Genomic DNA, 13,035 nt, shown 5'->3' on the forward strand with positions numbered 1-13,035 from the left:
ATAACCTATAATTTAAATAGCCCTCGAGCTTTCAAAAAAATATATATCAAGTTGTATTCTGTTATTTTGAAGTATAGGGGGCTCTTTACAGTGATTCTTGAAGGTCTCTACACTGCATGGTCCATATTAGGCGCCCATGCTCCTAATATGGACCATTTGTCTGTAATTCATTTTTGCTGCATGTCTATCAAAGCTAATTGACTCTTATTAGGCATAACGGTTTACCCAAGAGAGAAGGACTACCAAACTCAAAATGAAACTTCTTCGCAAGAAAACAAGCTAGTTATCAGCAAGAAACAACAAGTCGCGTAAGGCGAAAATACAATATTTAGTCAAGTAGCTGTCGAACTCACAGAATGAAACTGAACACAATGCCATTTTTCAGCAAGACCGTATACTCGTAGCATCGTCAGTCCACCGCTCATGGCAAAGGCAGTGAAATTGACAAGAAGAGCGGGGTAGTAGTTGCGCTGAGAAGGATAGCACGCTTTTCTGTACCTCTCTTTGTTTTAACTTTCTGAGCGTGTTTTTAATCCAAACATATCATATCTATATGTTTTTGGAATCAGGAACCGACAAGGAATAAGATGAAAGTGTTTTTAAATTGATTTCGACAATTTAATTTTGATAATAATATTTATATATTTAATTTTCAGAGCTTGTTTTTAATCCAAATATAACATATTTATATGTTTTTGGAATCAGAAAATGATGGAGAATAAGATGAACGTAAATTGGGATCGTTTTATAAATTTTTATTTTTTTTTACAATTTTCAGATTTTTAATGACCAAAGTCATTAATTAATTTTTAAGCCACCAAGCTGAAATGCAATACCGAAGTCCGGGCTTTGTCGAAGATTACTTGACCAAAATTTCAACCAATTTGGTTGAAAAATGAGGGCGTGACAGTGCCGCCTCAACTTTCACGAAAAGCCGGATATGACGTCATCAAAGACATTTATCAAAACAATGAAAAAACGTTCGGGGATTTCATACCCAGGAACTTTCATGTCAAATTTCATAAAGATCGGTCCAGTAGTTTACTGAATCGCTCTACACACACATACATACATACATACATGCATACACACATACACACATACATACATACATACATACATACATACATACTTACTTACTGATTAAGTGACACGATTCAGGCGGTACGTAACCAAATGAAGACTTGGGGTCACTCACTCAGTCACTCACACACACTTTTTTCTTCTTCTTTTTCTTTAGAAAACGCATAGAAAGAGACCGATTTCTATTTTTAAAACAATGTATTTAAACGACCATTGAACATTGCAAATTCACATGAGCACAATATAGTAAGTGTTCTGTACACTTACACACTTAAAAAAATCACATTCAAACTGTTAGGGACATTAACACAGCACATAGCGCCAGAATCTTAAAGCTGCCATGTTTTTGCATTTGTGTAAACATCCCTGACAAATCTGGAATGTTAAAGACTGGCAGTGTTGAACATTTAAACATATTTTATATACAAACTCAAACTTTTTACAATAAAACTTGGAAACATTTGCAAATGTGTATACATTTCTAAATTGCAGGATGAGAGATTGAACATCGTTGTTTGAATATGGAGACACACAAAAAAGACATAAGGGGCAATTTTTGTTTTCATCACAGATCATGTTGAAATGCTTGCAGTTGTATTTCTTCCTTCCCTGCACAATATATTTACTGTGTCCTAAACGCAAACAAATCCAGCCATTTCTGCGTCGCTTTTCATACTGATAATAAGGGAGTATTCCTTGTCAGCCATCATGCCATTTGAGCATACAATCTCTTTAATCAAGTGACCAGCGCGTCCGTCGGTGTGTCCGTCAGCGTGCACCTAGTTGGCCAGGCTGACATGTGGGTCCTGCGATTTGTCTTGTACAATATATCAAGGAAAAGGATTCATATACGCACAGATCATTCCAAACTCTGGTAATCATCGTCACATGATGTTGAGTGGCTCGTGTTCAAGTTCTTGCCCTTACCTCATGAGGCCTTCTTCTTCTTCTTCTTCGGCGTTCCAGGATTTTTTTGGCCTCAGGTCAGACTTCAAGTTTTGTAGCTTCATGAGGCCAATACAGTCATCATGGCCACGAAACGGTGAGTGCTTCGATTTCTAAGATACCGTCCTTCCCGTGTAAACCGACTTGTAAATCACCATCCTTAGATCCGTCCAGGTGTTTATATGGAAGCAGAGCAGTGATTCCACCTAACTTAACAAAAACCTTTAGCCTTTCTGCTTCTTGCGCCTATGAGTGTCATATTATTTTCTTGAATTAATTTCATAATTTCGTAATTAATTTCATGACATTATTTCAATCTGGCAAATCATTTCAGCAAACAATTCCCACTCAGTTCAGAGAGCAACCATGCAGGCTGTAGATCGTTGCGATGTGTCTTCGTGGAAGGATGGTTCTATGCACAGGGTCGTTGGCAAAAGCAAAACAAGAATTTGAAATTGACACAACCACAAAACCCAAGGTGATGGCGAGAAGTATCCCAAAAGCAGACAGCTCCAGACGTTTCTCGCTCGAAACCGCATGCATATAATTAGTAGACATACTCCAGAAGATAGCAACAACGACAAAGTCTGGGTACACAGCATGTGCTATCCACCAGACGTACTGTTTGTAAAGTTTTTGCTCAACCTACTTGATGGTGACCAGGCCAAACTGCCGTCAGTAATAGAAAACATTCCAGAAAATAGCAAAGACGACATGACCCCGGAACATACCGAGTACTTTCCAACGAGTTCCACATCAAAAGCGACCGGCAGCAATGCGGTCAGCAATAGAAAATGTTCCAGGAGATATGGCAAATGCAACACAGCTGACAAACAGAGCCGGCAGCATACACAATACGTCCTGCTCATGAAATTTCTTTTTCAAGTTCTTGAGGACAGCCGCAAGTATTAACAGATGTTCCAGAAGAAGGTGGAGACCACACAGTCAAGTTAGGTGTTCACAGCGAGTGCAATCCACTGTACGTCTTGGTAGTAGATTTATTTAATCACAGTTCTTGTGGACCACAAGTTCAGAAAGCAACCAGGCTGTAGAGTGTTGCTGTGTGTCCCCATGGAAGAATGGTTCTATGCCTAGGGTCGTTGCACTGGGGTAGTCCCACTCTCTCGGCCTGGGGAGCCTTGATCCGGTGGCACGAAGAATCGTTACGACTAGAGACTTCCAGGCTGCAGTGGATGACCAGGACTTCTTAGTGTCACGTCCATGCTCTGATGAACAGTTTCAGTATTTGACATTTTCCAAGAAAATACGACATGACCTTGGAACATCCAATGCAACTGGTCGTCGAAGCAAGCCATTCTGAACAGAAATAGAAGATGTTGCAGAAGACAGCGTAAACAATACAGAGACCAGGAACACAGCGAGTGCTATCCACCACACGTGCTGTTCGTAAAGTGTCATGCTTAAACGCACGGTGAGACAATGAAGCGAGCAGTATAATAGAAAATGTTCCAGAAGATGTCGAAGAAGATACAGCTTAGATACACAGCAAGCGCTGTTCATTCCACGTACTGCTTTTGACTTTCTCGATGAAAAGTGACAGCTCATAGAGGCAAGCCATATTGGCAGTAATGGACATTTGGCCAAAAGTTTGCAAAGTCCTCATAGTCTTAATGCATAGCGAGTGCTGTCCATTTGACACAGTGCTTATGAAATTCTCGCTCAAAAGTGACAAGTCATAAAAGCTATTAGTCCCGCTGTCCGTAAAAGATCAGGCGATTACGAAGACCACACAGTCCTGGAGACATGTCGATCGTTTACTTTGGGAAGTTCTTGCTGTGCTCCTTTATCAATCATAAACTCCATGGCTTTGTAAAAATGTATCTGAATAAAATACTGCTTAAACCAAGTCCTTGCGTAAAAGTGCTGGTCAGTTCATTGAAGCAAGCAATGACGTAGCAAACAGAAAACGTTCCTGAAGATAACAATGACGACACAACCCAAGTACAGTACATCGCGCGTGCTGCTTTTGAAATCTGACACTAAAACCCTGCACAGGGTCCACACAACGACACGTCGTCAGTAATAGAAAATGTTCCAGAAGATGGCGAAGACTACACAGCCTAGGTACACAGCGAGAGCTATCCACCACACGTACTGTTCGTGTAGTTTCTGCTCAAAGTTTTTGAGGACGACCAGGCCGATGGTGAGTCCGGCCAGGGCGCCCATCAGGTGAGCAGTGTAGCCCACTGGAGGTGCCAGCTCCTTGTAGGTGTAGCGGTCCCATATGGCGAACCCCACGTCGGCGCTGGCTGTAACATGGAGGTCAGTGCAGGTGGGTTAATTGGTTGGCTATATAGTAGACTGGATAGTAGGTTGGCCAGTTCTTCAATTTTCCTTGTTTTTATATGGAAAGTAACATCTTTTGAGTCTTGAGTCTTGAGTTTTCGTTCTTTCTTTTTTTGTGGGTGGGGATGGCGAGAAGGGCGTACCTAGTTTCTTTGCAGGCAAGACTTTTTTAAAAGTTCATTAATTTTAAATACTCATGAATGAAAATACATATGAATTATGTAGCTGGTAAATAGGAGGCTGAGTGAGCTATAAGCGGTTCACTGCGTTGCTTGGTTAGCCTCTTTGGTATCAGTTATTTTATCAGTAATTGCCTGAGTTGGTTGTAAGATACTCGCTGTGGTAGGACTAAGGTAACGTATGGTACGTGTGTAAGTCAAGGTAGAGTACGTTTGTAGGGTAAGGTCAGGTCAGGTCAGGTCAGGTCAGGTCAGGTAAAGCGTGGTAAGCTTATAAGGTATGACACGGTAGGTTCAGGTGGGTGTAAAACTGAAGATAGTGCCAAAAACAACCAAGATGTTTTTTGCATCATTTAAGGGCAACATCGTAAATCCTTAAACATGAAATTTGTACAGAACGTCAACATTTGAAACGACGTATCTTTCGTATACTCACCTATTATAAGTACTGCTGCCAATTTTAAAACACCTAATTCCATCTGAGAATAATTCTGAAACAGATCAAATACAAGTTGCAACTATAAGCAATCGTACTGGACAAATGGATCGCACGTTTTGCCCATTTCATAATTGCAGAACGACAACAAAATGAGCGTGTTCCCCATTTTTTTGGAACATAATTTATATTCACAATGTTAATAATTACCTCTGGTCAAAACAATCCAAACAGATGAATCTTTGTTCTAAATGACCAATACAGTTACTGAACTGCAATGTCCTGGGATAATGAGTAAATAGTGTTTGATTTCATTTCACATAATATATGCACACCTTTTTACCCCGACACCCATCCCTTTTGAAGTAACAGAAAGTCTCTTTTTTTCATTTTAATACTTCTTATTATTTTTGCAGATGGCAGGAGACTGGTTCTGCATAACTCACATTACTATTCTTGTCTACGTTTCTTTCATGAGATAATAACAACAATGAAAGCCTTGTTATAAGACATATCTCATGGATTCAACGTTGGAGTGTATACAGAGACGGAAATACGTGTACACTCGGAGTGTTTATAGCCACTGCGTATTAAAAAAGAAGAAAACAAGTCGCGTAAGGCGAAATTACTACATTTAGTCAAGCTGTGGAACTCACAGAATGAAACTGAACGCACTGCATTTTTTCACAATGACTGTAGTCCGCCGCTCGTGCAAAACGCAGTGAAATTGAAGAGCCTGTTTAGCGCAGTAGTGGTTGCGCTGTGCTGCATAGCACGCTTTTCTGTACCTCTCTTCGTTTTAACTTTCTGGGCGTGTTTTTAATACAAACATGTCATATCTATATGTTTTTGGAATCAGGAACCGACAAGGAATAAGATGAAATTGTTTATAAATCGGAAATTTAATTTTAATCATAATTTTTATATTGTTAATTTATATGTTTTTGGAATCAGAAAATGATGAAAAATAAGATAAACGTAATTTTGGATCGTTTTATAAAAATATAATTTTAATTACAATTTTCAGATTTTTAATGACCGAAGTCATAAATTAATGTTTAAGCCTCCAAGCTGAAATGCAATACCAAAGTCCGGCCTTCGTCGAAGATTTCTTGGCCAAAATTTCAATCAATTTTATTGAAAAATGAGGGTGTGACAGTGCCGCCTCAACTTTTACAAAAAGCCGGATATGACTTCATCAAAGACATTTATCCAAAAAGTGAGAGAAAAAAAACGTCTGAGGATATCATGCCCAGGAACTCTTATGTAAAATGTCATAAAGATTGGTCCAGTAGTTTACTCTGAATCGCTCTACACACACACACACACACACACACACACACACACACACACACACACACACACACACACACACACACACACCACGACCCTCGTCTCAATTTTCCCTCTATGTTAAAACATTTAGTCAAAACTTGACTAAATGTAAAAAGGAAGAAATCACACAGGCTTACCAACAATATGTTTGCTAAATGGGCTGCCAAAAGAGCGTACACACCACCTGAGGCACCAACAAGGAAGGCATTCATGTCAAATACTGACGTTCCTAACGAACCTGAAACACAATCAGAATACAAAGGTACCTCTGTTTTAATAAATCTCAAAATCTTATAACTTAAAGGGCTCAACAAAGAGGGAGACGTAAGATGAAGGTTAAGTTACTGACACTGTCAACAAAAAGCCCCGGAAAATGGGGATTTATAGTAGAGGGAGTACTGATGCATGGAGAGTACTGAAGAATTTCATTAACGCGAATCTTCAATGACATGCATTCATATAAATGAGAGAGAGAGAGAGAGAGAGAGAGAGAGAGAGAGAGAGAGAGAGAGAGAGAGAGAGAGAGAGGGTGAAAGAGAGAGGAACAGACAGACAGACAGAAAGAGAGACAGACATACAGACACATAGACAGGAGGTGAGAGAGCAAGAGAGAGAGAGAGAGAGAGAGACAGAGAGACAGAGAGAGAGAGAGAGAGAGAGACAGAGAGAGCGAGATGGGGGGGGGGGGGGGGCAGACACATAGACAAACCGACAGACAGAGAGACCGACCGACCGACCGACCGACCGACACACACACACACACACACACACACACACACACACACACACACACGCACACGCACACACACACACACGCACACACACACACACACACACACACGAACGAACGCACACACGCATGCATACACGCACGCACACAAACACATACACACACACAATTTTGACTCGCTCTCACCGGCTAGCACCCCTGCCATGTAGACTATAAAGATACGGAAGCTGCCGTGCACCATCTCTAGCGGTATGCCCACCACCACCTGGACAATCACGTTGAACAGCAGGTGGACGTAGCTGAAAAACAAGAAGAGAGGCACGTCATCAACTACGTTAACACATACCTACGCCGTCAATAAACGATTACCAAGCACGTTTCACTGCAGGTGGAAGTAGCTGAAAAACAAGAGAGGCATGTAATCAAGAATTCTTACATGTATACATGTAGCTCTGCGGTATATAAACGACTACCAGCAGTCCTTGCAGATCAACGTCTAGCTCTTACCTAAAGCTCGCTTACACACTTTACTGATTTTCTTTGGAAATAGGTAGCTAAAAATCAAGAAAGGAGGCACGGATTCAACTATCCTTTCATGTGTAATCTTTATTTACAAGGGTAATTGTGGCATAAGCATGAGCTCTTTTCGTTCAGCTGTTGCCAGAAGAAATACTTTTAAATTACATGAAAACATAAACAAAGATCTGTACAGAAATTTTCACAGGAACAATCTGATAAAAATTGTAGCACCTCAGGGCTCCCCAAACGGTGTCATGCACGTATTAGAAGCCGAACACAACGTACCAAAAATTCATGCAGGGGGTCCCGGGACGCACTATGGCTCCCCCTAAATCGGCGTATGCTGCCTGAATGGCGGGGTAAAAACGGTCATACACGTAAAAATCCACTCGTGCTAAAAACATGAGTGAACGTGGGAGTCTAAGCCCATGAACAAAGAAGAAGAAGAAGAAGGGACGCACCACATATACCGTCGGTACTGTTTTTAGAACATGTTCTGCCATATCTGTAGGAATGCAAATTAATGGGGTAATCTAACCAATATGGCCATATTCTTTTCGTGAAGGGCTCAGAGGACTTCTAAAAGTTGGCATTATATTAAAATGAGCGCTCCATGTGTCGGCAATGAATGTGCCTTTCGAAAGCAAGAATATAAACATCCCGGTCTTCGGAGCCTCTAAAGTTCCACAGGCAGGGCAAAGGGCCAAGGACCCCCTATACCTTTAAACGGGGCACTTAGGGTTTGGCGTCTGTAGGGGGAACTTACCCAGCGTGTAATATAACACCCCCCGCGGGCTAGGGGGAAGAATTTACCCGATGCTCCCCAGCATGTCGTAAGAGGCGACTAACGGATTCTGTTTCTTCTTTTACCCTTGTTAAATGTTTCTTGTATAGAATATAGTCAATTTTTGTAAAGATTTTAGTCAACCAGTATGTAAGAAATGTTAAGTCCTTTGTAATGGAAACTTGCATTCTCCCAGTAAGGTAATATATTGTACTACATTGCAAGCCCCTGGAGCAAATTTTTGATTAGTGCTTTTGTGAACAAGAAACGATTGACAAGTGGCTCTATCCCACCTTCCCCCTTTCCCCGTCGCGATATAACCCTTCGTGGTTGAAAACGACGTTAAACACCAAATAAAGAAAGAAAGTGTAATATAACATGCCGATGAAGAATCGTTAAAGCGAGCTTACCCAGCATGTAACAACATGTAGAGGACGAACCGCCAGAGCTAGCTTACCCAGCATGTAACAACATGTAGAGGACGAATCGCCAGAGCTAGCTTACCCAGCATGTAACAACATGTAGAGGACGAATCGCCAGAGCTAGCTTACCCAGCATGTAACAACATGTAGAGGACGAATCGCCAGAGCTAGCTTACCCAGCATGTAACAACATGTAGAGGACGAATCGCCAGAGCTAGCTTACCCAGCATGTAACAACATGTAGAGGACGAATCGCCAGAGCTAGCTTACCCAGCATGTAACAACATGTAGAGGACGAATCGCCAGAGCTAGCTTACCCAGCATGTAACAACATGTAGAGGACGAATCGCCAGATCTCCAGACGTCTGTCGGGCCTGTAGATGAAGATGGAATGGACGGGCACTGGGCCGTTCAGCGTGATCATCCGGGACTCCATGCAGTAGTACACGAAACAGCCCACCTGCAATAGTCAATAACGCAATGAGTCAGGGGCAAAATATATGTACATGGGGATGGATGAAACAACCTGCCTACAAGATTCAATTATTCAATGGGGATGGATGAAACAACCTGCCTATAAGAGTCAATCATTCAATGGCGATGGATGAAACAACCTGCCTATAAGAGTCAATCATTCAATGGCGATGGATGAAACAACCTGCCTATGAGAAACAATCATTCAATAGGGATGGCTGAAACAACCTGCCTATAAGAGTCAATCATTCAATGTGGATCAGGAACAAAAACAATGGCGGATGAAAGTGCCCGCATTCACAAGTATATCACTCAATGAATCAGTGGCAAAATATATGTAGAGTGGTGGATGAAACAGCCCTGTTCGCCAGCAGGCAGTGTCTTCCCCGGTACAGACAGACAAAACGAATTACTTTACGACTTGCAGTTTAATGTTTCTAACATCTCCTGTGTCTTTCTTCTTCTCATTCGCTCCTACATCTCCTGTGTCAAAACATAGACAAAAGATGAATGCTGAATTGGTCTCTCGTGACCTCCAGGATTCTAGAAACAAGAAACAACAATAACTAACAACAACAAGATCACCTGTGTAAGGGATATGAGGAGGACACAGATTGGCGGGGGGTAGCAGGTGTAGCGATCTGCGTAAAACAGGTAGAATGGATAGTTCAGTCGTCCAATAAGGAGGGGTACCTGTTTTACGCAGATCGCTACACCTGCTACCCCCCGCCAATCTGTGTCCCCCTCATATCCCTTACACAGGTGATCGTGTTGTTGTTAGTTATTGTTGTTTCTTGTTTTGGTGACTGACTGGACCTTTCGTCATATCTACACAACAGCAGGCACGTATCGGGCACGAGGATCAAGACTGGTCTATATCTATATCTAAGAATGAATGGTAGACGTGCATGCAAGTACACACTGAGTTGTTGACGTCTTACAAACGCAGAGAGAGAACAAAAACAACAACCACCATGCACAAGCCCACACCCACACACACACCACACACACCACACACACACCACACACACCACACACACACACACACACACACACACACACACACAAAGGAGGGACAATTCTCCGTGAGTTTAATAAGAAATATGTTAAAACTGAACGTTTCTGGACTTGTTTGTTGTTTTACCTGAGCGTCTCTCTCTCTCTCTCTCTCTCTCTCTCTCTCTCTCTCTCTCTCTCTCTCTCTCTCTCTCTCTCTCTCTCTCTCTCTCTCTCTCTCTCTCTCTCTCTCTCTCTCTCTCTCTCTCTCTGTGCAAAATGTCGAAGGCATGTTTGTTCTTCTTCATGCCTGCTCAGACCACCGACTCACCTCCAATAGCGTAATAATGGGGACGAAGAGTGGGGGCGGACAGCAGGTATAGCGGTCAGCATAGTAGCGCCTGTCCGCCTCGTCCGTCAGAAAGTCCTTGGCCAGGCGCCGGACCATCCTGCGGAAACAGGTGTCTGGCCGAGCCCGGGTCTCAGCTGAGCGAAGCACCACGCTTCCGGTCCACACCTCCCCCTCCACTCGCGATTCCACGGCCAGGCGAAAGCTGGGGTTGCGCCGGTTGCTGAGCTGTTTGGGGCAGACGAAAGAGGACATGTAAAAGCAACTCGTATGTAAATATGTAGTCACACTTAGTATAGAATTTTTTTTTAAAGTCGCTTGTTCTTTTCAAAGCTTGTTGTTCTCTCAGGTGCCAGGAGAATGGTTCCGAATAACTCTCACTTACTCTATTACACATGTCGTTTGCATTTAGAGCGCTTACTTCCCTTTGTTTATTAGATCACACTTAGTATGAGCTTAAGCTTGTTGTGTGGTTCCAAGTGTTGTTATTGTACTAAATGCAACCCTATATCTTCTGAATAAATCTTGTCCCATGCAGATACATGAAAAAGTGCATACGACCTGTGCAACATGAGTTAAGTTAGAATGTTGTGGGACCAATCTCAGTTTTGCGGAACTGATCTCCTGGCACCTGAGAGAATAGCAAGCACTGAAACTGATGAATAAGCGTTATATAGTCATCCTCAGTTTAACTCATTGTCTCCTAGGTACGGATATATCCGTACCCACTCATATGGCTCTGTCTGACCAGGTACGGATATATCCGCTCAGACTGTTAGCTTCAGTCGCTTCCTGTAACGTTCATCTAACGCCTGCATTCCAGCGTGATGATACACAGTTACTACACAGTTACTACAATTCTAAGTGACCTGCTGCAGCACGGCTGGTCTCGGCTAAACAAAACTTGGTCAACATATAGGTGGGGTAGAAAGTGTTAACGGTAAGGCCGAGAACATAACGGAGAGTAAGATCGATGCTGTATCGGTCTCACATGTCCACCAAGGTTTCTCGAGGCAAGAAACAACAATCAACACACAACCAAAGATCAGTTACGTTATTTCCCAGAGTCAGTGTTGTGCAGACTCGCCTGGAAATTGCTGGTGAGGGCAACAACAAAGGCAACAACTGAAACGGAACATGGCAACATTCATTAAGCACACCACACGGAAAGCACAGTAGACGGATGATCAAAGGGACAAAGAACTAAACAACCGTGCCATCAATAATGCAAACTCAAGAACAATGCAAGTTACGAAACTGAAAATAAACACAATAACTTACGTATCTTAAAATCCTTCTTTACGAGGCAAGCAAAGCAGACTTTTCCACCGAAACATACACTGACACTTATCACACAGCTTTGTCCAAAGAATCCCCGAAAAAGGTCAAACTTGAACAATTCAATGACACAATTCAAGCAAACGCAACACTTCTCCGCTTCTACAAGTTGGTTTAGGATCCTTCAGAATGAAACCAAAATGTACCGAAGTAAAACCGTACTAGAAGGGAAGTGTACTGAAATAAAACGTAACTCGATGGAAAATGTACTGAAATGAAACCAAACTCGAAGAAAAGTGTACCGAAATGAAACCAAACTCGACGAAAAGTGTACTGAAAGAGAGCCACACTCGACGGGCGGTAAAACCAATGAAACCAAACTCGACAGGGAATTTTCTGAAATGAAACCAAACTCGACGAGAAGTGAGAATCAAAACAAGACAAGGACGGAGCCAAGACACACGAAGACAGGGTTGTCGGGGCGAGGGATCGACAAGGATTTCATTCCTGACGCGTGTTTGTTGGGCAAGCAAAAGATCAGTGTTGGACAAGCCCGGACCCTCGGGATGGACAAGCAAAGACATTTGGGCGGATTCCAAACAGCTCACCGAGCGATCAACCCTTCAAATATCGCACACAGGTGTACGCATGGGATCGAAGACGCTGAGTAAGGATGAGGAGGGGAATAGGGGAGGGCAGGGTGGTGAGAGGTGTGTGGAGGGAGAGAGAAAGAGAGAGAGAGAGAGAGACAGAGAGAGAGACAGAGACAGAGACAGAGACAGAGACAGAGAGACAGAGAGAGAGTGAGAGAGAAAAAGAGAGAAAGAGAGAGAGAGAGAAAGAGACAGACAGAGAGAGACAGACAGAGACAGTCAGGCAGGCAGACAGACAGACACAACAGACACAACAGACAAGTCACAGAGAGGTAGAAATACCGGCACGGTTGGCTTGGTGGTAAGGCGTCCGCCCCGTGATCGGGAGGTCGTGGGTTCGAACCCCGGCCGGGTCATACCTACGACTTTAAAATTGGCAATCTAGTGGCTGCTCCGCCTGGCGTCTGGCATTATGGGGTTAGTGCTAGGACTGGTTGGTCCGGTGTCAGAATAATGTGACTGGGTGAGACATGAAGCCTGTGCTGCGACTTCTGTCTTGTGTGTGGCGCACGTTAAATGTCAAAGCAGCACCGCCCTGATATGGC

General features: G+C 42.8%; 1 protein-coding gene across 1 annotated transcript in view; it reads right to left on the reverse strand.

Annotated features, from left to right (window-relative positions):
• Positions 1–2,095: 2,095 nt before the first annotated feature.
• The window catches only part of LOC138959733 (rhomboid-related protein 3-like), a 36,067-nt gene continuing 25,127 nt past the window's right edge, over positions 2,096–13,035 (reverse strand). The window contains exons 4-9 of the mRNA XM_070331337.1: positions 10,542–10,787; positions 9,058–9,200; positions 7,202–7,314; positions 6,423–6,523; positions 4,951–5,005; positions 2,096–4,298 (exon numbers count right to left, since the gene is read on the reverse strand). Coding sequence (XP_070187438.1) covers positions 4,066–4,298; positions 4,951–5,005; positions 6,423–6,523; positions 7,202–7,314; positions 9,058–9,200; positions 10,542–10,787 — 891 coding nt within the window. The 3' untranslated portion in view covers positions 2,096–4,065. The remainder of the gene's footprint in view (positions 4,299–4,950; positions 5,006–6,422; positions 6,524–7,201; positions 7,315–9,057; positions 9,201–10,541; positions 10,788–13,035) is intronic.

This window comes from Littorina saxatilis, linkage group LG2, assembly GCF_037325665.1.
Source record: "Littorina saxatilis isolate snail1 linkage group LG2, US_GU_Lsax_2.0, whole genome shotgun sequence".
Taxonomy (NCBI): Eukaryota; Metazoa; Mollusca; class Gastropoda; order Littorinimorpha; family Littorinidae; genus Littorina; species Littorina saxatilis.